The 24529-nt window shown below is 39.1% G+C and overlaps 1 protein-coding gene across 3 annotated transcripts in view; it reads right to left on the reverse strand.

The window, feature by feature from the left end:
• CAB39 (calcium binding protein 39) overlaps window positions 1-24529 on the reverse strand; it is an 88419-nt gene that overhangs the window by 40688 nt on the left and 23202 nt on the right. For all 3 annotated transcript variants that reach the window (XM_058701841.1, XM_058701856.1, XM_058701848.1), the window contains exon 2: window positions 9787-9942. In XM_058701841.1, the coding sequence (XP_058557824.1) occupies window positions 9787-9900 (114 nt within the window). In that variant the 5' untranslated portion in view covers window positions 9901-9942. The remainder of the gene's footprint in view (window positions 1-9786; window positions 9943-24529) is intronic.

Here is a 24529-nt window from a genome sequence, read left to right on the forward strand (position 1 = left end):
TTAATAGAGTATGCTTTTGGTGTCACATCTAAGAATGCTGTGCCTAGCTCAAGGTCACAAAGATTTTGTTTTCTTTTAGAAGCTTTATGGTTTTAGGTTTTACATTTAGTTGTGTGATCCATCTTGAGTTAATTTTTGTATATGGCATAGGTTATGGGTTCAACATTTTTTTGCATATGTGGCTATCAAATTGTTTCAGCACCAACTGTTGAAACAACAACCCTTTCTCCATTGAACTGCATTTGCTCCTTTGTCAAAAACTTTCCATATATGTGTAGATTTATTTCTAGATCCTGTTCTGCTTCCCTGTCCTATTTGTCTATGTTGATGCTACACTATTTTGATTATTGTACCTTTAGAATTATTGGTATTAGATGGTGTGAACCTTCCAACTTTGTTTTTGTTCCAACTTGTTTTGATTATTCGAAGTCCTTTACTTTCCACACAAATTTTAGAACCAGGCTGCCAATTTCTATAAAAAGCCTGTTAGGATTGCAATGAATCTATAAATCAATTTGGGAAGAACTGACATTTTAACAATACTGAGGCTTCCAACCCATGAACAAGGTATATATCTCTCACTTATTTAGGTCTTTCAACTCTTAGCAATATACTGTAGTTTTCAAATGCACAGATCTTTCATTTGATTTGTAAGATTATCCCTAGTGTTTCATATTTTTGATACTACTCCAAATGATTTTTTTCATTTTGATTTTGTAACCTGTAACTTTGCTGAACTTATGTATTAGTTCTACTAGCATTTTTGTAAATTCCTTCAGCTTTTCTAGGTTGTGTCATCCATACATAAAGACAGTTTTACTTCTTCCTTTCCATGCTTTTTTTTTCTTACCTGACTTATAGGCTAAAAACTCCAAGCACAAAGTTAAACAGAAGTGGTACTTTTATTTAACAGAAACTAAACAGACATCCTGTTTTCTTTTTTTACTCCTTTCTTATTTTTGATCGTAGACATACATGATTCAGCCTTTCGCCATTATATGTAGTGCTAGCTGGAGGGTTTTCGTGGATGCCCTTTGTAGACTGTGGAATTTCTATTCCTAATTCGCTGAGAGTTTTATCAGGATCAGAGGCTGGTTTTTTTGTTTTTCCCTCTTCCTCTTTTTCTTTCTTTTCATGTACTGACATGAGTTTGTCAATACAATGAATTACACTGATTGGTTTTTGAATGTTAAACCAGCCATGGGTTCTGGAAATAATACATCGCCTGGTCATGATGCATTGTCCTACTATTAGATTCAATTTGCTAAAATTTAGTTTATAATTTATGCATCTATGCTCATAAGGGATATTAGTCTATAGTTTTCTTGTAATGTCTTTGCCTTTGGTATCAGGATAATCCTGGCCTCACAGAATGAGTTAAGAACTATTTCTTCTTAACTTTTCTAAAAAAGTTTGTGCAGAAATTGTGTCATTTCCTCTTTAAATGTTTGGTAGAGATCGTTAGTGAAACCATCTGTGCCTAGATTTTTCTTTGTGATTAAACTGTTAACTAAATTTTGAATTATTTTAATGGATATACGGCTACTAAAGTTACACACTTTTTTCTTGAGTGAGTTTCAGGACGCTGTGTCTTTCAAAAAATTTGCCCATTTCATCTAGTTGTCAAATTTATTGGTATAACGATGCTCAACTCACAATATCCTTTTATTACCCTTTTAATATCTGTAGAATCTGTAGTGATGTCAACTCTTTTGTTCCACATACTGGTCATTTGTCTTTTCTCCTGATCAGTCCTAGCTAGAGTTTATAAATTTTATTCATCTCAAAGAACCAGTTTTGGTTCTGATTGTTTTGTTTGGTTTTGGTTTTCCTGATTTTTATTTGACAGATTTCTGCTTTGATCTTTATTTCTTGATGTTTAATTTGCTTTTTTTTTTTCTAGTGTCTTAAGGTAAACACTGAGACTTTTCTTCTCTTCTAGTATTTGCACTTAGTGCTATAAAATTTCCCCAAGTAATGCTTTAGCAACATCACACTGATTCAGATGTTGTGTTATTTTTATTTCACTCAAATAATTTTCTAATTTCTCTGATGCATGCATTATTCAGAAGTATGATGTTTAGTTTCCAAATATTTTGGAATTTTTCCCAGGCTCTGTTATCGATATCTAATTTAATTCTATCGTGGTCACAGAACATATGTTATATAAATTTATCTTTTTAAAGTATTGGACCTTCTTTTAAGGCCCAAAATATAGTCTACATTTACTAAAAATGTGTCATATGTCAAAAGGGTGTAGGAGTGTTCTGCTGTTGTTGGATACAGTGTTCTATAAATATCAATTAGGTCAAATTGGTTGACAGTATCATTCTGGTCTACTAGAAGATCCTTGCTGATTTTCTGTTTTGTTCTATCAATTATTGAGATTGGGGCACTAAAATCTCCAATTATAATTGTGGATTTGACAGTTTCATCTTGCAGTTTTATCAGTTTTTGCTTTGTTTTATTTTGCTTTAAGGCTCTGTTACCAGGTGCATAAATATTTAGGATTGTTATGTCCCTTGGATTAGTTGAACTCTATTTTATCATGAAATGATTTTATCCCTGGTGATATTCATTGCTCTAAAATCTACTTGTGTCTGATATTAATAGAGGCACTCCAGCTTTCTTTTCACAAGTATTAGCATGGTATATCTTTTTCCATCTTTGTAATCTAAATGTGTCATTATCTTTAAAGTTCATTTCACATAGGCACATAAAGTTAGGGCTTTTTCATTCAATCTGACAATCTCTGCCTTTTAACTAGGTTATTCAGCCCATTTATATTTAATGTGATTATTGATATGGTACATCTGAGTCTATCAACTTACTGTTTGTTTTCCATTTGTCCCATCTGTTCTTTAATCTTTTCCTCTTTTTCTGCCTTTTTTTGGCTTAATCAAATATTTTATTTTCTCCTTTGGAATCTAGTCTGTTGTATTGTTGTTGCTGTTTTTTAAGATTCTAGTACAAAGCTATACTTTGATCTGTACTGCATTTTATCAGTTAGGATCACGCCCTTCCTTCAAGCCTTACCCTACCAACCCTAACAGCTAACCCTCTGGTGCCTGATTCAGTTACCTATAGAGTTTACTATCCTTCTACAATATTTGTAATTCACAGACTCTGCTAATAATCCCTTTAATTCTCTTCATACAAATCAGTAACAATAAATGTCACAGTTTAGAGTTGAGGACAGTATCTTACAACAGATCACTAGAACCCTGCCTAGAAGCTTAGAGTGATCCACTAATCATGTACTAGGTATAATTATTCATCCAATCATTAAAAATGTCCTCTGAGTATCCTGAACTAATTAATGAACATAAACCTATGTGGAAGATACTAGGCCCAACAGGGTAGATCTCCCAAGAAGGGTCATTTATCTCACTACTTCTGTGTGTGGTAGCTTTAAAGGGAATGTGATCCTTGGCCACCATCATAAAATCTGTAAGATACCTGGCTATTATACCCTCTTATTGGTCACAAACTCAGAATACAAATTGTTACATACTCTCAGTAATACCTGTTTTATCCTATTAAGTAGGAATTAAGAGTTCAGAAGAGTCATAAGGTGACAGTATTTCAAGTTAACTCTGCTTTGTATTCCATTTTCAATAAATCCAAATAGTTATTGAGCTGTCTTTGGAAGGTTTACATTCTAACAGGAGGAAGAAAAAGTAAACAAACATCATTAGTATATTAAAAATGTTAAGTGCTACAAAGGAAAATAGAATAAGATCAAGGGGAACAGGAAAGCCAGGGAGGAGAGCTGCATTTTAAACAGGGGGTTGGGTGAAAAGTGACATTTGAGCAAAGATTTGAAGGTGATAAGGGAGTAAGCCAAGCAGAGAGCTGGGGGAAGAACATTCTAGGCAAAAGCAACAGCCAAATGCAAAGGCCTAAAGGCAAAAGCATGACTGAAGTATATCAGGAAAGGAAGTCGATGTGGGGGGAGCACTTGGAGAAAGGCCCATTGAAGCCCTGGGTCTGACTGTCCAGGGCAAGGGTCATTGTTTATTTTTTTTGCTGAAGGGCAGATAGTAAATATTTTAAGCTTCGCAGGCCACATAAGGTCTCTGCTGCATATTCTTATTTGCTTTTTAAACCAACCCTTTAAAAATGTAAAGACCATTTTTTTTTTAATGTTTGTTTATTTTTGAGAAAGAGAGAGAGACAGAATATGAATGGAGGAGGGGCAGAGAGAGAGAGAGGGAGACCACAGAATCTGAAGCAAGCTCCAGGTTCCCAGCTGTCGGCACAGAGCCCAATGCAGGGCTCGAACTCATGAACCGTGAGATCATGACCCGAGCTGAAGCTGGACACCCAACCGACTGAGCCACCCAGGCGTCCCAGTAAAAATCATTCTTAGCTCACGAGCCTTACAAAAACAGGCCTAAGCAAAGATTTGGTCTGTAGAACTTAGTTCAGGTCCTTGTAAGTACTCTGACTTTTACTCTAAGGGAAATATTGTTTGACTCATGTTTTTTGTTTTTTGTTTAATTTTGTTTTTATTTTTGAGAGAGAGAGAGAGTGAGCGCGCGCAACCAGGGGAAAGGGAGCAGAGAGAGAAAGAAGCTTAAGCAGGCTCCATGCTCAGTGCAGAGCCCGATGCAAGGTTCAATCCCACAACCCTGGGATCATGACCTGAGCCAAAATCAAGAGCTGGACACTTGACCAACTGAGCCACCCAGGTGTCCCATTTGAGTCATGTTTTGAAGGAACGAATATGGCCGTAGGGAGGCAAGAGAGACCAGTTCAAAGGACACTATGGTATTTCAGGGCAGAAGACAAGGGGAGACCACACCAGAGTGTGTAGCAAAATGGGAGACATGGTTAGAGTCTGGCTTTTAAATCCCCCCAACCAAAGTGAATGGATTTGCTCATGAATTGGATTTGGGAAGTGTGAAAGGAGTCATGGATAACACAAGACTTTTGGCCTGAACAAGGACAGAAGGACCAAATTTCATTAACCATGCTTGGAAAGACTGTGAATGGATGTGTGAAGTGGGTGTTTTGCTTCCAAACAAAGTAGAATTTATATTTCTTCAATCCGGCTACAACTTTGTAGCTCATTTATTTATTCTTCTAAAGCTTCAGAATAATTAATGACTTGTCAACTTACAAAAAGATCCTGCTCTGATTTGAATGAAATCACTTTAAGCTTAAACATTAATTTGAAAAGAAACGACATCTTAACTATATTCCATCTGATAGAGTGGACCAGGTATTCTTTGGTGCCTCTGAACAAGGTTTTATAGTTTTCTTCAAACAGGTTCTGCATCCTTCCTGATGAAAGTATTCTCAAACATCTTATTTGTTGTTGTTGTTATTGTAAATGAGATACTTGCTTAAAAGAACTACAATTTCTAGATAGTTTTGATTGGTATTTAGGGAGGCTATGGATTTAGCTGCCTTGTAAATAAACTCATTTTTACGTTGATTTGCTTGTGTTTTGTACAAATATATGAGAATGTCAATAATGTAATTCTCCCTGTTTATTTGCAATAGCTGTATTTTTTATTTCTAAACCATTTCTTCCTTCCTTCCGTCTTCCTTCCTTCCTTCCTTCCTTCCTTCCTTCCTTCCTTCCTTCCTTCCTTTTCTTTTCTTTTCTTTTCTTTTTCTAAACCATTTCTTTATGCACTGGCTGGATTTCCAGAACAAGGCTAAATAAGTCATAGCAAGCACTCTGGTTTTATGGGACTACCTTCAAGCTTTCAGTCTTAAGTATGAGGTCAAAGTTGTTTTTCACGGTTTTTAATTTAGTGGTTAGATTTTCACCTTTCCATGTATTTTCAGGTCTCTGTTCCCTTTTTTGCCATTTGCATCAGTTGCTACTACCTTTTGAATGTTGATAACAAGGTGAATTGGGAAATTGCAGGGTTCTCCTCCCTCTTCTTAATCTATTTCAGAAAAAGTAATTTCTACAAGTTGCCTTTCAGAGTTGTCCCTTTCCACTGAAATGAAATTTATTTTTCATAAATTCAACTATTTTCCTTTGCTTTGTTTATCCTAATAGCAGGAGGTCTATTCTTGCTAAGGTTTAAAGAAATAGCTCTCAACCTTGGTGTTACGGATATTTGGGGCCAGGTAACTCCTTGTTGTGGGAGGCTGTCCCACGTTTAGCAGCATCTCTGGCCTTTCCTAACTAGATGCCAGTAGCAGCCTGTGCTCCAACACAGATTAAAACCAACAATGTCTTTAGACATCGCCAAATGTCCCACAGAAGGCAAACTGCCCCTGGTTGACAACCACTGGTTTAGTCAAGTAGATGATATGGATTCTAACGGAGACTAAACATGCTTTCTATAACTTACAGGACTCACCTCCAGTGCCACCTCCTCATATAGCCCATCTAAGTTAGGACACTCCCCCTACCTGCTGCCACCCCCCACACACCCACACACCTTCAGTCGACTACCACAGAGGTCAAAGCATGGACTCCTGTGGACCCTTGAGACCCTTTCAAAAGGCCCAGGAGGTCAGAACTGTTTTCAAGCAATACAAACACATTTGCCTTTTTCTGCCGAATTGCCATTTGCACTGACAGTGCTGACCCTCTAGCCTGAGTCAAGGCGGGGACAACAAACTGTACCGGCCATCATTGCCATCTTCATCACCATGTACTCAGTTTAAAAAAAAAAAAAAAAAAAAAAAAAAATGCCATTTGGCTTAAGAATGTCATGGGAAAGCAGAAAAAATATTCATTTTATTATATTTTGATATTTGATACAGGGGGTATACGTAAAACACCTTCTGCCCCTTATTAAAGTAAATGGGTTGTCTTACAGAAAAGTAATTGTATGACAGAGCTACAAGCTGAATAAGCCACTTTTTTAATGGAACATCATTTTAACGTGAAAGAAAAACTGACGAATCATTCAGGCTTAGATATTTGGCAGACATTTTCTCAAAAATGAATGAAGTGAGAGCTTGTCACTTTAAGGAAAACACCCTATAGTATCTGCTGCCCAATTTGAATTCTGAAATCTGAACACAACATGCATAAGTCTGACCACTTCCCAGTACTTCCAGACTTTTCTGATGGGATTAGTGGTAATACTTAAAAATGTGAATTTTTGAAATTGTATAATGTGTCAATATTTGGAAGATGTGTATACCTCAGTGATCCAACACTTTCTAAATGATCAATGCATGTTACAACATCATGCATGGATAAAAGATCTTTTCAGGGTGCCTGGGTGGCTCAGTCAAACATCTGACTTCGGCTTAGGTCATGATCCACGGTTCCTGAGTTCGAGTCCCACAGTGGGTGAGCCCTGCTTCCGGTGAGCTCAAACCCCGCTTAGGGTGAGCCCTGCTTCTGTCTCCCACTCCCCCCTCTCTCTTTCTCTCCTGGAATTCTCCCTCTCTCTCTCTCTGCCCCTTGCTCACTTGCGCCCTCTCTCAAAACAAAAAAATCTTTTCAAAATGCAGAGTATGAAAAGTTTATTTATATACTCTCAGATTCTATTACAATCAAGGAGCTATCAATTGGGCTTTTTTCCTTTTTTATTAAAGATTTTTGTTTATTTATTTCGAGAGAGACAGAGACAGCACGTGTGGGGGAGGGGAAGAGACAGAGGGAGAGAGAGAATTCCAAGCAGGCTCTGTGCTGCCAGTTCAGAGCCTGAGGTGGGGCTTCAACTCATGAAACCGTGAGATCATGATCTGAGATGAAACCAAGAATCGTAAGCTTAACCAACTAGGCCACCCAGGTGCCCCAAGGAACTATCAATTGTTGAATTTTGGTGTGGCTATCAAAAATATTCAGAATTATCTGAAAGGCTATTAAAACACACCTCCTTTTTCCACCCATACATCTGTATAAGGCCAGACTTTATAACTTCAACCAAGGAACATATGACATCAGAGTGAATGCAAACACAAATATGAAAATCTAGCTATCATCTGTTATACCCAAATTTTTAAAAAAGTTTTATCCTATCATAAACATTTATCTATTATCTTACAATGGGAATGCAAGAAACTCTAGAATTTCCATGAAAGATCTAAAGTTGAATTATAAAAAAATTTTACTAATTTTAGATTGCTTCTTTGGTTTTAAATATTTATTTGGGGGTGGGGGCAAGGGTTGAGAGAGACAGAGGGAGACAGAGGATCTGAAGCAGGCTCTGCACTGACAGCACAGAGCCAGATGCAGGGCTCAAACTCCTGAACCATGAGATCATGACTTGAGCCCAAGTCAGATGCTTAACTGACTGAGCCACCCAGGCACTCCTAGATTGCTTCCAATGACAGAAAGGTAGATTAACTCAATAGCCTGTAACAAATCTTAATCCCATGGGTGTGAACTTCGTTTTTTTATAGGAACACAGGTAAACCACATCTTAAAAAGATGGTAGTAGTTAAGCAGTCTACTATTCAACCCAAGAGAGGAAACAACCTCCTAAAGTAAACAATAGGGTGCAAGGGGTCATTCCAGTCAAATACTCATTCAAGACACAGCAGGTATCCAGCCCATGGTAGACAGGTACTGTGGAGGGCACGGGTGGGCCAGAAATAACACTGGAGTCAAAGAGCTCATGTTCTAATAAGAGAGAAAAAATACAACACAAATAAAATCAAGTTCAAAGATGGAGGCAGTGCTGGCATTTCCAAAGGAGGTGACCAGAAGGTAGAGATTTGTTTTAGGGGGCAAGCATGAGGAAGCAAAGGGAGTATTCTGGGAAGCCATCTAGGAAAAAGAGAGGTATAGGGTGGTTCTGAAAGATGAATGGGGGCTGGGGTGAAAATCCAAGGGGGTGGACAAGACGAAGGCATTAAAAATGGTATCGCTGACCATTTGCTTTAGTTGCTCTAGTGGACAGAGGCAAGCTGAGATTGCCAGAGCTCACAGAATAGTGGGGAGAAGGGTTGAAAACTGCCTAGAAAAGCAGAGACCAGGTCATGAAGGGTCTTGTGTGCTATGTGAGGAGTCTGCACTGAAGGTTTAAAGCAGGGGAGATATTTCAGAAAGAGCATTAAGGAGGCTACTGCTAAGATCCATAAGAGAGGTCATGAGGATCTTCATCAAGTGGGAATGGCAGTCAGGATCAATTCCTAATCCCTTAGGAAGTAGGATTCATAGTATTTCACGAAGATGACATTTTAAAGAAGGAGGAGAAGGGGTGCCTGGGTGACTCAGTTGGTTTATCTGACTTCGGCTCAGGTCATGATCTCATGGTCTGTGAGTTCAAGCACCACATCGGACTCTGTGCTGACGGCTCAGAGCCTGGATCCTGCTTCAGATTCTGTGTCTCCCTCTCTCTCTGCCCATTCCCGGCTCGTGCTCTGTCTCTCTCTCTTTCAAAAATAAATAAACATTAAAAAAAAAAAAAAAAAAAAAAAAAAGGGAAGGAGACAGATCAGGATGAAAGCCAGGTTTTGGACTGTGGTGACTGGACAGAGGGAGACACTTGTCATTGATACAAGGAACACAGAAAGGAAACTGGGAGAGATGCCACTCCAAGAAGACCACAGGTGGAAACACTGATCAGATAAACCACTTCAACAATGAACCCCCCTCCCCACCAAATTAAATAAATTTGAGAACCTGAAATGAAAAACTGAGAGAAAAGTGAGAAAGCGATCTGTTGGATGGCAGTATGGAAGAAAGTACGTGGTGTCTAGGTAGCAGCAAATGCCATTTGAGGACTCTATTTTAAAACCCCAAATAAACGCAAATTGGGATTTACTGATCTTTTAAAATCACTTCATAATCTGTCTTACATTTGCTCCTAATCAAAAGATTGAAAATATAACATAAAACCAAATGCATACCTTTTCTGCTTTTTTGTCAGAAATGTCTTGCTTTTCCAGAACAGCCATGCTCTCCTTCAGGTTCTTCACAATGTCTGCTGGGGACTTGTGAGACTTCCCAAATGGGAACGGCATGGCGGCAGCGACAGATGCCTCGCTGCGCTCTGCCTGCTTCACCTGGGGGCACAGCACAAGGCACAAGTGAGAAGAAGTGGGGTCAACAGAAGACATACTTTCCAAACCCTAATCTGGGAAGAAACCCACTGTCTGAGAGAGTCATTTTACGACAAGACTTGCAAAGTGAGTAGGAACGAGGAAACCTACAAATATACACAGGAAATGATAATGCAGAGAGATCTTAGAATTACATAATGTTTCGTACCTCTCGAAACACCTTTTTTATCACCTGCTCCCCTAACCACCCATTTGAGGAGGAACATGCTGGTGCTGGTGAGCAGGGCAACTCGCACTGCCAGGCCCCACGCTAAGCACTTTAATTCATCATCTTATGGGATCTTTTCAAACAGTTCCCCGAGGGACATTATTACTCCCATTTACAGGTGAACTTTAATGAGGTCAAGAAACTGGCTCAAGGTACCAAGCTGTAAAACCAGCTCAGGTCGATCTCAATCCAAAGTGTCCTTAATTACCACACGGTACCTCTAATTAACAGGTATCTCTTACGGTTGAGGAAACTGAGGCAAAGAGCTAGGTAAGGAGCTTAGCCAAACAGCACTAGCAACAGGCTCACTATCTAAGTCTCTCCAGATATGCCCTGGCCTGTGTTCATGCTGTTTCCTCCTAAGCACCCCGGGGGCACCCACCACCTTCTCTTCAGTCAGTCAGGGTCTCTGAGTTGGAGAATCTTGGACAGAGCCTTGGGCAAAGCTCCCAGCGGATCCTCAAGTCCCTTACGTGACAGTTTCATCATGGACTCTTTCTGCCTGGAGAGGACTATCTCCTGTGAAGGAACTCACTGGATAAAACCCTTGGGGTAATGAACTTCTGGAAGTTCTTAATTTCTTATGGGCAGCAGAAAACAACATTCCAACCACATAAACCACAATATTATATCATGTAAAAGGAGGACATCCACTAGAAGTCACCATGAAAAAACAAAGTTAACAAGACAAACAATGGAAAGTAACTCGGGAACCAGTCAGAACTTACAACTTCTTTTACTAAATGGAAAGAAGCTATATTCACAGACATTAAACGACCTCATGAAGATACCAAAAGATAACTTTTTTTCCCACATGTGAACATGAAATATCTCCACTGCACAGCATCAGTAACACTTCTTTTGAGCTTTGCCTAAGACTTTATTTGAACAAAGTATTTAAGTGTTTTTTTCTCCAGGGTTTGAGATACAGTGACCTGTTTACAAATAAACATATAGGGGGAAACCTTCATTTGCATGAAGGTCAATGTTAAGCCTACAATTAAATCATGAGCATGTATGTTAATTCTTGACATGTTTTGATATGATCTGTCCTGACCAATCTTTACACCCAAATATCACCTATATAGCTCACTTCCTACCAGACTGTAAATCCTTCTTTGATCGCATTAAAACCACATCTCCATTAACAAAAGAGGTATGTCCTCAAACACAGGTTTCCAAAAACCAAAGATGAATACATTCGTTTCTAAATATCTTTTCTATGATAAGAAGTTTGGATTTTATAGGTGAGTTATCCCAAGTGGCTGTTATATTATCTGATTACCTGGCTAGATGGTACATAAATCGTGGTCACTCTTTTCCATTATTTTCTTTTTAACCTTTTGTTTTTTGAGGGGGTAGGGAGTAATGCAGATGCTTTTCCATAAACACAGTGGACTCAGAATCACAGTAAATCCTCTGAAAATGCAATCTTTCCTATTTGTACTCTGCAAATAATAGCAACGATGCTACAAGTCAATGTTGGGTGGAGGGTGGGAAGAGTTTAATGGTATTTTGCAGGAAGTGTTATGGTGCTATGCAACAGAGATATTTTCAGCTTGGGCTCAATGGTGGAAGAAGTGACTTTCCAGGGCAAAGGGGGTTTTAAAAGGTTCTACCATAAACCAGATACTCGTCATAGCAGAAAGAGTACAGCTGGTGAAGATAACACATATAAAGTGCTTCTGTGAGGGAAAGAGGAAGCATGACACAATCATTCCTTTTTTAATTAGTATACCTATGCAGCCAAGATTTTGCAGAACATATATACTAGTAAGACTGTGCTTTGAGGAAATACAGTTAGTATTTCCTGTACTAAAAACAAGAAGTGGACACTCCTCAGCAAGATCCTTGAAGGATGTGAAACACACAGGCATATGTCTGAGTTTTGGAACTGACAATCCCAAGAGTATGGACATAACCAGGCTGGAAGCAGCAATGGTTAAACAAGCATTAACATGGTTAAGAGACACCTTTCACCGTAACAATCTACCTATCTTCCCTGTTTTCCTTCTTCCTCCTTTATCATCAGCAGTATTTCATTACAAATATCTGAGGGAGTTTTAGGGACTAATAACAAGAGCCCACTGACGAAGGCCCTTCGATAACTCTTCACCGCCCTTATAATAAAATACAAATTCCTACCATGGCCCTCCTAGACTTTGCCCATCTCCAACTCATGGCCCAGCATCCCGACCTTTAACATAGAGGTCCAGCCACACTGAGGTCCTTTCTGTTCTCAGAAGATGCCAACTACTACTAAGCCCGAGTGCCACATTTGCAAATATGGTAAGAATCTTAATTTTTAAATCTAGATGGTGGATATATGGATTTTCATTGTTACTCAGCTTTTGTGTATGTTCAAAGTATTTCTTAATACTGTTTCAAAACTGCCTAAACTACGTTTTGGACATAACTGGAGATCATGAAAGAGATAGACAAAAATATATATTACAATTGAAAAATCATTTAGCTTTCAAATACAAATTTCCTCTGTCCCTCAAAAAAAAAATACATATATATGTGTATGTATGTTTTTGGCTCATAATATACCTCAGCAGGATTCTTTGGACTGAGTCAAAATTATTATTGCGATTGGGAGAAAACCGACCACTGTTAGGGTTCTAAAGAGGGCTGTGGAAACCCATACCTACAAATCTCAAAGTGGAGATAAGCCTGCTCCTGATGGTAAACAAACAGCAGTATATGCTTGAATCCCAAAGATAAAGAAGACTTGGAGGGGAAATTTAGCTTGAAATTTTGAGGGATCGGGGGAAGGGTGGGGTGGGAAATAATGAAACATACTAGTTTCATATTAAAATTAACATTTATGGAATTGCACACTAAAGCTGCACGAAAGGAATCTATGTGAACATGTAGCACTGCATACCCCTTAGCTTCCAAGCACTGCTCTCCCTTAGTTGTTGTTTTCCTTTCTCTCTGAATGCCCTTTCTTTCTGCATTTAATTCAGTGACTCATCTCTACTCCAATGTTGATGTCCTTCAGGGTTCCACCCTCAGCTGTGTTCTTACTCTGTATTCTCTGATTGATCTCACCTACCCATGGTTTCAATAACCTGAAACCCATTTCCTGCTCCAACCAAATGGACTACATTTCCAACTACTATTCTCTATAAATGTCTTCCAGGCAACTCAAACCTCACCCCAAGTCCTGTTTCTAAGTTCCCCTTCACAGTGAATGAATCCATCGTTCACCCAATCACAAAACCCAGTCATCATACCACTCTTTCCACTTGTTAACTCTTCCATATGTGATCAATTCACAGTTTCGGTCAATTCTACTTTCTAAATCTCTATCCTACAGACACCAAATGTGGATCTTCACTGTTCTCCACATAGGGCAGTGGTTGTCAATGGGGCCAATATATCACTTTTAGGGGATGTTTTGGGAAATCTCGTTCACACAATGATTGGTTAGTATACTAACACAAATCACTCTCTCTCTCTCTCTCTCTCTCACACACACACACACACACACACACAAAATAACAACAACAACAAAAAACAAAACCAAAAACAATTTCTGTGCTGTTGTTCACATAAGCATAGCCTTCAGCTAGATTCTATATATTCTTGGGGGTGTGGGGTTCGGCTAGGGATCAGAATAATGAAAGTCTTTCTATCTACTTCTGCATCTATGCCAGCCACCGAGAGTCAAACTTATAGTTTTTAAGAAATGGTTACATTATTCATTAGCAAAATGCAAACACTGAAGCACTACACAAGGCAGACAGTGAAAATCACCTGCAAAGCCTATAGAGACAACAGGTATTAACAGTCTGTCGTACATTCTCCTTTTTATTACTTGCTCCATGTCTGAGGTCGTTCGTACTGGGAGTCTACTCTCTTCTTCAAACAGAGACCAGATGATACTAGAAACGGTCACTTAATTTCTTACAAAGAACAAAAACTGCACATCACTGTTCTGTTATGTGAATGCTCTGAAAAGTACAATGTTCCACCCCCAAGAAAGTGCTGGAGAACATACAGAACACCTACTGGGAAAATAAAAGTCTAACATAATTAGAGTTAGCATTGCTGGGCACTGCCCTTCTTAGGCAATCTGTTTTGGCTTGTGCGGACACCCTCCTAACTGTAGCTAACTCTATTCACCTGTGTATTGACAAATACCGAAAAGTAGTCAAATGGTCCATAAGCCACTGATTAGGACATCCATTCATTTAAATACCAACTATGCACTCACAATATGCCACAAGCTAAAGGCATCAAGGGCACCTGCTCTACAGAAGACAGCATTCTGGTGTGTATGGATGTGGGTGTATGTGTTTAGAGACAATAATGAGAAGCTGCTGAATGACAACACATTCCTAGACGGCTGAGTTAATGGGATTCTATACTAACACACTGTTAGATCTGACTCATAAACACTTGGTGGTCAAATGCAAAAACTGAAAATTGACAAACAGTCCCACATACAATAATAAGACTTGCACACACGGCTGCTAAGGTAAATCAAGCAGTCATGAGAAGTGTGGAATGTACTGCACACTTAAACCCATTTTTAGACAGCTGGCTCTGAGACCTCACCTCCTGCTTCTACAGTTAGTGTTACTTACTTCAAATTAATACTCAATATCTAAAACATGCCAGACTATCCATATAGTAGTGTGGGGCAAGTATATAAAGCACAGTGGTTAATTACACAGCTTTATTTTTTTTTAATTTTTTAACATAATTTATTGTCAAATTGGCTAACATATAGTGTGTAAGGTGTGCTCTTGGTTTTGGGGTAGATTCCCGTGGTTCACTGCTTACCTACAATGCCCAGTGCTCATCCCAACAACAAGTGCCCTCCTCAATGCCCATCACTCATTTTCCCCTCTCCCCCACCCCTACATTCACCCTCAGTTTGTTCTCTGTATTCAAGAGTCTCTTACGGTTTGCCTCCCTCCCTCTCTGTTGTAACTTTTTCCCCCCCTTCCCTTCCCCCATGGTCTTCTGTTAAGTTTCTCAAGATCCACATACGAATTGAGAACATACGATATCCGTCCTTCTCTGACTTATTTCACTCAGCATAGTACCTTCCAGTTCCATCCATGTTGCTGCAAATGGCATGATTTCATTCTTTCTCACTGCCAAGTAGTATTCCCTTGTATATATAAACCACATCTGCTTTATCCATTTATCAGCTGATGGATATTTAGGCTCTTTCCATACTTTGGCTATTGTTGAAAGTGCTGCTATAAACATTGGGGTACACATGCCCCTATGAACCAGCACTCCTGTATCCCTTGGATAAATTCCTATTAGTGTTATTGCTGGGTCGTAGGGTAGTTGGTTCTATTTTTAATTTTTTTGAAGAACCTCCACACTGTTTTCTAAAGTAGCTGCATCAGCTTGCATAATTACACAGCTTTAAAGATAACCTGGGTTCAGATCCTGACTGCCTCATGCCTTAGCTTAGACTTTTGAGACCCTTTTCCACATCTCTAAAATGAGAAAAATAGCTTACCTTACAACTTAGCACAAGAATTAAATTATATGTTTGAACATGCTTATTAGCACAGCATCTGCATATGGTAAAATTTGAATAAATAGTAATAAAGGATAGTTATGCGGGGTTTTTTGTTTCTCCTAACATCTGATTTGTGGGGTGTCTGGGTGGCTTAGTTGGTTAAGTGTCTGACTTGGGCTCGGGTCATGATCTCGCAGTTCATGAGTTTGAGCCCTGCATCAGGCTCTGTGCTGACAGCTCAGAGCCTGGAGCCTGCTTTGGATTCTGTGTCTCCCCCCCCCCCACCCACCCAAAAATAAACAAACATTTTTTTTAAAATTTAAAAATAAATAAAATCTGATTTGTGATCATTTCTAGAATGAAAAATGGGTAAAAAAAAAAAAAGGTATCTACATAGATTGGACAGCAATATAAAATGGTGATCTTATTCGTCTTTTTAATTTTTTTTTTTTAACGTTTATTTATTTTTGAGACAGAGAGAGACAGAGCATGAACAGGGGAGGAGCAGAGAGAGAGGGAGACACAGAATCTGAAACAGGCTCCGGGCTCTGAGCTGTCAGCACAGAGCCCGACGCGGGGCTCGAACTCACGGACCGTGAGATCATGACCTGAGCTGAAGTCGGACGCTCAACCGACCAAGCCACCCAGGCGCCCCCTTATTCGTCTTTTTAAACCTGCATCTTCCAAGTTTTGATTCAGCTTTTGGATGAAAAGGCTACATGCCCTTCTTAGCTGTAAATAAGATGCAATAACTTACCTCCATTAAAATAAACCATGAATAGCTTTAAGAAGCATTTGGACCTTTGGTTAATTACCAAAGCCACCAAATACATACATAGATCATCATTAACTATATCAAAACCAAAATTAAGTGTCCAAGAGATACAAGACTTTGGAGTGTGTTTTGCAATTAATATACCTTGCAGGGGCCAACAGTGTTCAAAACTGGGTACTATTCAGGAGTCAAACTGATACTCTTTTATAGCCTAGATGGTAAACCAGAGGGTTGTAGTTGTAATAGTAGTATTTAAATTATTTGTATGATCTCTCATGCACGTCACAGTTTATAAAGCACTGTCGCTTCTCTGTTCAATACCTCCCCCGATGACTTCCCATTTCACTCAGAATAAAATCCAAACTCCTGACCAAGGCATATAAGGCTCATTGTGATCCACGCCTTTCTATTCTTGTCTCTTACACCCCAGACGTTAGCTACACTCCCTGGCTTGAATTCCTGGGCCAGGCCTATGTACATTCCCCACACTGTCTAAGGAGAGCTTTCAGCTCAAATCCCTGTGGCTCTCTCCCTCATTTTACCCACACTTCTACTCAAATGACACCATATGAATAGGGCCTTCCCAGACCACTATTTCCCAAATAGCACCTCTCCCCTACTTTCATCTCCTTATCTTGCTTCATTGCTCTTCCAGTACTTATCACCATAAACTGACATATGTTTATCTGCTCCTTTCTGTTAAAATAAGTCCTATGAAAACAAGGACTTCACTGGTTTCACTCATTCATTGCTGTATACCCAGAAACTCTTGATTTCAGCTCAGGTCATGATCCTGGGGTTGTGGGATCGAGCCCCACATTGGGCTCTGCAGTGAGAATAGAGCCTGCTTAAGATTCTCTCTCTCTCTCCCCGCTCTGCCCTTTTTCCCTCACTTACGCTCTCTAAAATTAAAAATAAATAAATAAATAAATAATACAAGATCATTTCTCATAGAGGAATCAGGTCTCCATGAAGGAGCAGGAAATACACAAGAGGAGCCTGGGACATGTTCGTTACTTCAGAAAGCAAAGATGAATGAATGGGTTCATACAAAAAAAGACACAGGAGCCAATCTGAGTAGGCTTCCACAGGCCAAAGATGATACAATTGGGGCATAAAAAGGGAAAATGACTACAATGAATTGGCACACAAATTGAACCTTTGCGTATATATTTAGTAGTAATGTAAGTATATATAATTAATAGAAGTAAAACATTAAAATCTATGAAAATTATGGTACTAAAAAAGAAAATTTAGTAGTCACCTTAGAGCCTGTGAGAGCAACACCACAATACCCTCAAAACTGGTAAATGAAGGGAACGGCGCATTTATCCTGTCTCTTCTATATAGCCTGTATTTGAGGGTAACCAAATAGGTGGCAAGGAAAAGTTCTTTATAGAAGATTCACATAAACGTACTAAATGTAGGAAGAAAAATTGAAAATTACCATTTTGTAATCCTTATGAAATAATGGATCTAGGCAACAAACATCAATGGCCATTAAAATCACAAGTGAAAGGGTGAGGGAGAACTTCATAATGGATACACTGGAAAACACTCATCTATTGCTAAAAATAGGACAACCAGACATCAATCTGTCTCATGACATAATGCAATAGGAAATACAAAGTTCCATCTATAAAAATCTGATTTCCTTTCCCCTACTAGAAACAAAAAATCTGAATAACCAAGTTTCTAGAGCCACCAGCCTAAAGGAACAAGTTAAACAACATCACTAGGAAGCAGTAAGTCAAGCCCAGAACAAGGGACAAGTCAAATAACTGGTTTTCTTCAACAGATTAAAGGGCATAAGGCAGGGTGAGGTGAGAAGCAGAGAATATTAAATAGTGAGACACTCACAAGACATCGTCAAATATATGGACCTTCTCTGGACCCTGATTCAAATAAACCAACTTTTAAAAATGATATATTAGCAATCAGAAAAATTATACACTGGACATAATTAAGGAATCACTGTTAATTCTGTCAGGTATCATACTGGACTATAGTAGACAGTCTAACCAACATGTCCCAGGCTCATCTTGTTTGTGTACAGTAGACAAGAGTAGATAGGAAAAAATATCCTCAGTTAGACACACATACCAAAGTTTGAGTGATTTGAGATTTCCTTTAAAATATTCCCTAAGAGTAAGGTGGTGGGGTGGGGGTGGGGGGGGGCAGAGAGAGGAAACAAGGCTAGCGAAGTATTAATCACTGTTGAAACAGGAGATTCATTATACTACAGCCTATTTGTATATGCTTGAACATTTTCATAATTTTAAAAAGATGAGTAATAAGGAAAAGTTCCTATTCTGAAGAATTGGCCTGTCTACTGTGCTTTGCTTTTCCCCTCTTATTTGCCAAAACATCCAAAACGTATGTGTTAACTGCAGACGACCACCTTAATCCATGTTTCTGACTTAAAAACAACACATTCTCCTTTACAGAGCCTCAGAGCTCTCTTACTGCACTGTTCCCATCTACACGTGTTCATTTTGTCCCCTGCAGTTCAATAAGTAAACTTTCCTGTTGAAGGCAGCTAGGAGGAGGAAGAACATTCACAGAGAGTAAGTACATGGGCAATGACTTCAAAAGCTGACATGCAGTGTCCTTCCTTGAAATAATCCTTGGAAAACTACAGCGATACCACCATGGGCAGCCCCTCCTTGGGAGCACAGTTACTTCTCTACTTGCCCCAAACCTGGCCCCTCCCCCTACCACAGATAAATGCCAGTCGCTCCAGGAAGATCCCACAGTGGAGGTCCCCACCCTTCTGACACTCTAAGCTTTTAAAATCCGGATGATGCTGTGCTGTTGTTATTTATATATGTATCACCTCCAAAGAGTCAGGAACCCCTGTGGTGGCCAACTGAGTATTACCCATCACGTTACATGCTTTGTACAAGACTCCAGATAAATTTATTGACAGGGAACCGAAAAAACACTTCTCAAAACAAAAACAAATAAGGCCACAGAAATGACTGATACATAAATAACAAGGAGTTAACTAAAAAATTTTAATTTGAAACCCAGCCTGAAAGGGGTTAGGGGCCACCACCTAAATAGTTTGGGAGGTTAAGTGAGCAGGAAATCCTAGGAAAGTCCCTATAATTTACCTGTTGCTATGCACAAAGCTGGACCCCTACTTACTGAGCAACTCTAATTTACCATATAAACATGGCAAAATTCTGATTAAAGTGTGACGGATTAAGGTATAATTAACCAACATGGAATACTGCTGGGTTCCCAAGATGGTGATACAACTGTAGAACTATCTTGTTTTGATTCGCACAACTTTTTTTGCATGGATTGCTTCTTTAACATTAAACTAGAATGAACTTAACAGCACTGATCACTTGTGCATTATACTGTGATGTATATATATTCTCTAATCCACACTTTTTTTTTCATGTTTATTTATTTTTGGGAGACAGAGACAGAGGGCCAGTAGGGGAGGGGCAGAGAGAGAGGGAGACACAGAATCAGAAGCAGCTCCAGGCTCTGAGCTAATCAGCACAGAGCCTGATATGGGGCTGGAACTCACGAACTGCAAGATTATGACCCGGGCCGAAGTTGGATGCTTAACCGACTGAGCCAGCCAGGCTCTCCAAAACATTTTTTTCCTTAATTCAAGTGTAGTTAACATGCAGTGTTATATCAGGTGTACAAGATAGCAATTCAACAATTTCATGTATTACTCACTGCTCATCAAGTGTACTCTTAATCCCCTTCACCTAATTACCCCCATCCCCCCACCAACCTCCTCTCTGGTAACCACCAGTTTGTATAGTTAAGGGTCTGGTTTTTGGTTTTTCTCTCCTTTCCCCTTTGTTCAATTGTTTTGTTTCTTAAATTCCACATATGGGTAAAATCATATGGTATTTGTCTTTCTCTGACTGGCTTAAGCATTTTGCTTTAGCATTATACTCTCTAGCTCCATCCATATCGTTGCAAGTGGCAAGATTTCATTCTTTTTTATGGCTGAATAATATTCCATTGTACATATATACCAGATCTTTATCCATTCATCTATCAATGGAAACTTGTGCTGCTTCCATAATCTGGCTATTGTAAACAACACTGCAATAAACAGGGGTGCATCTATTCCTTCGAATCAGTGTTTTTGTATTCTTACTACAAACACTTTATCCATTCCCACCTTCTTGAATCCTATGGTAAATACTTTTATACATCTTTCGAGTCACAGAAAAGGCTATCCCTGAGATCCTATAATGAGTGTGTCAGTCAGGATACAAGGCAAGTGTCCTGACTCCAAATTCTCTTTGTATTTACCTGTCCTTTCATCTTTAAAAAATTTTTGTTAATGTTTATTTGAGAGAGAGAGTGAGTGAGAGAGAGAGAGAGAGAGAGAGAGAGCAAGCGAGCATGAGCAGGGGAGTGGCAGTGAGAGAGGTAGACATAGAATCCGAAGCAGGCTCCAGGCTCTGAGCTATCAGCACTTGTGGCTTGAACTCATGAACCATGAGATCACAACCTGAGCCAGTCGAACGCTTAACTGACTGAGCCACCTAGGCACCCCTATCTGTCCTTTCATCTTACATACAGATGAAGTATTACAAAAATGTACAACATAACGGTAATAAATTAATAAGTATCTAGAAATAAATGTTCACCAAGTCACTTTTTACAAAATACTGATTTTTAAAATTCTGATCAAATAGGCAAAAGGCAATCTCTAAGATTACGGAGTTAAATAAATGTGAAAAGAATACCCCTGAATGTCCCCTACCCCTAAAAAACACACAAAATGAAAACTGGTCCATATCTCTGTTTCACTTGGTTTGGAAAAGATTTTTACTACTCATTACTGAAAACCCAAGTTCCTTTTCTATTAAATATCAGAAATGCACTGCATAGAGAGCCAGGCTATGAAAACTGTATACTCCTCTCCAGTTTGAACTAGTATCTCAAACACATGCATCCGTCTGAGTGATCACGTGCTTCTCCATCCACTCATCCTTCATTCTAAGTAAATTATACAATGAGTACTTAATGAAATGGGCTTAGTAAAAGTGATGTTTAGAAATAATTTCACTTTTGTGTTCTTCTAAAACAGGCTGTTAATCCTTGAGAATTTCTTTTATACTAAACATGGAAATGTCAAATTATGAATGCTTATGAAATATTCTCTAATGGTAAAATTCATCCTGTATTTGAGTAACAAAGCAAGAGACACGTACTTCTAGGAGAGGGCTCTGCTTTAAGTAGCTGATTTTTAGAAAAGTAATTTTACAAGAACTTGCTTTAAAGTATGAGATCTTATTTAAAAAAAACAACAACAACAACAGAGCTCTGTGTTAAATTTGCAAAGAGGAACCTCATGGTAAATTTCAAACACTTCTTGAAAGAATCCTACTACTTGTGGTAAGTTGTACTGTGGTAATTCCAGAGTAGCATACAGTCAACATGGACTTTCAAGACTAAAATAAGATAACTAAAGTAAGACTACTAAGTACAATAGAATATTTCAAGCTAAATCCTTTCTGAAACAAAGGCGGGGCATATAGGAACGTCACTCAAACAGTTCCAGGATTCACTTAAAAGAGTGGGAAGTATTTTAACTGAACACAGCTAAATTAACTCTTAGGAGTTAAGAATGTATCACGAATCAGAGCTCTGGGACTTCCTTCAGCACACACACTAGTAACTTCACTTCTGCAGAAAAAAGTTTGCTCTTTGAATACATATTTGTTCTTTGCCCCAGTTGAATATTGGCCTCAGTAGCAGTTTTCAAATGTCTTTTGTTGATTAAAAGAAACGTGGTTTGCTCAGGACTAAAGCAAGATGCCATGAATGGGAGTATTCTTAAAAATGGTTTTCTTCCTTAGATGCCTGGTGGGGGGGGGCGGGCCTCAGTCAGTTAAGCATCTGACTCTTGGTTTCCGCTTAGGTCATGGCCTCATGGTTCGTGGGTTGAAGCCCCATGTCAGGCTCTGCGTTGACAGTGTAGAGCCTGCTTGGGATTCTCTCTCTTCTCTGTCTCTCTCTCCTATTTTCCTCTCTCTCTGACCCTCCCTGCTTTCCTCTCTCTCTCTCTCTCTCTCTCTCTCAAAATAAACTTAAACAAAAAAAAAAAATTTTTTTTAACGTTTTTTTTCTAGAGGCGCCTTGGTTGCTCAGTTGGTTGAGCGTCAACTCTTGATTTCAGCTCAGGTCATGATCTCACAGCTCCTGAGCTCAAGCCCTGCATCTCCCTCTCTGTCTCCCTCTCTCTCTCTCTCTCTGCCCCTCCCCTGTTCATGCTCTCTCCCTCTCTCTCTCTCTCAAAAATAAACTGAAAAAAAATGTTTTTCTTCTACTTGTGACTAAATGAATATCAAATTCTAACTCAGCTTAGTAATATTACAAATAAAGTTGAGTTTTAAAAATTAAGGTCCATGTCTTTTTGTTTCAATTTTCTGCATGAACACAGCTTCGCAAAACTTAATATTTTATATAAATAATTCCATGCAAAATACACCTTTAACAATGTCTTTTAAATTCATCATGAAAGTAAACACACATTTCAAAGCTGAAATTGTTGGATCAACACAACTCTTTACTGAGTCAGCAGGGTGCCACTGTCGCATTTCTCCAAAGGACAGGCTGGTTTGTAACTATTTCAGCAGAAATACTCATGTCACAGCCTTTAGGTCTTATTTCTATTGGGCGCCTGTATGTCCCCCCCATTGTGTTCAGATCTGCCCAGCTTTACTTTGTATTAAGGTACCGGGGCCAGTTGTCCCTGGAAGTCACGTAAAACGAGTGACGGTAAAGAAACTCCTTGTCTTCCCTCTCCTAGGCAGACGTACTGGACTCAGGACTGACACTGAGCATTAAGTGTCAGTTCTTCATCTTTATCAACTCTGAAGAAATGATCCCTGACCAACCCACCTTAGAAGGCAATGTCTCATATGGGGCGCCTGGGTGGCTCAGTCGGTTAAGTGGCCGACTTCAGCTCAGGTCATGATCTCACAGTCCGTGAGCTCGAGCCCCGCGACGTGCTCTGTGCTGACAGCTCAGAGCCTGGAGCCTGCTTCGCATTCTGTGTCTCCCTCTCTCTCTCTGCCCCTTCCCTGCTCATGCTCTGTCTCTCCCTGTCTCAAAAATAAATAAAAACATTAACAAAAAATTACCAAAAAAAGAAGGCGATGTCTCATAAAGAACAAGTAAATAATGGGTTTCTCTGGCCACAAAAAGACCACACAATGTTCTGTACCAGAGTAAAACAAGCCAAAGAGATTCTGAGGGACTCAGGTAAGGCAGCAGTCTGAGTCAAAACATGAAGATTGTTAACTTGTACCAAAAGCGGATGCCAATTTACACTGCCATCAACAGTGTACCAGCTCACTGACAGCAGGCTCTAGTAATCCTTCTGATTTCTTTTGTCAGATTGAAAATGCTATTTTCTTGACCTCCTCCTCTCCCTTCCCCCCTCATCAGTGCAATTCTTTTTATTTGAATTGCTGATAACTGATAACAATGAACACATTTGCATGCCTACTGTCCACGTGTACTTTCTTAGTAAAACTGTACATCTCTACTGCCCGTCAGTCTACTGGGTATGGAGTATGTCTTTTTCCTACTGATTTGTAGGATATTGTATAATTATGAATATTATCTCTTTGGCTGTTATTTTTTTGCAAATATGTTATCCTACTTTGTCATTTTCATTTTAACTTTTTAAATTTAATGCACAAATCATTTTCTTACAGCTTTATCGACAACCTTTCTCTTTATGAATTCCAGAGCTTCTACCAGACTTATAACTGCATGCTGAATACAAATGTAAGATTCCATATTTACAGGTATCAGACATTATTTACATTTAAACAATGAATATCCTTTTCTGAAATAATGTTCTATGAGAATCTAATCTAACAAACCTCACTACATTATCCAGTTTGACAAGGCATGTTAACTTTTACATTAGCACTGCTTAGCAGTGGGGAAAAGGTCAAGAAATCTACTATAACATGAATTCATGACCTTTCTCCAGTTAATCACCAACTAATTAAGTTAGTTGGGAGGGAGGGCGCACAGAATGCAT

The sequence above is a fragment of the Neofelis nebulosa genome, chromosome 2 (genome assembly GCF_028018385.1).
Source record: "Neofelis nebulosa isolate mNeoNeb1 chromosome 2, mNeoNeb1.pri, whole genome shotgun sequence".
Lineage (NCBI taxonomy): Eukaryota > Metazoa > Chordata > Mammalia > Carnivora > Felidae > Neofelis > Neofelis nebulosa.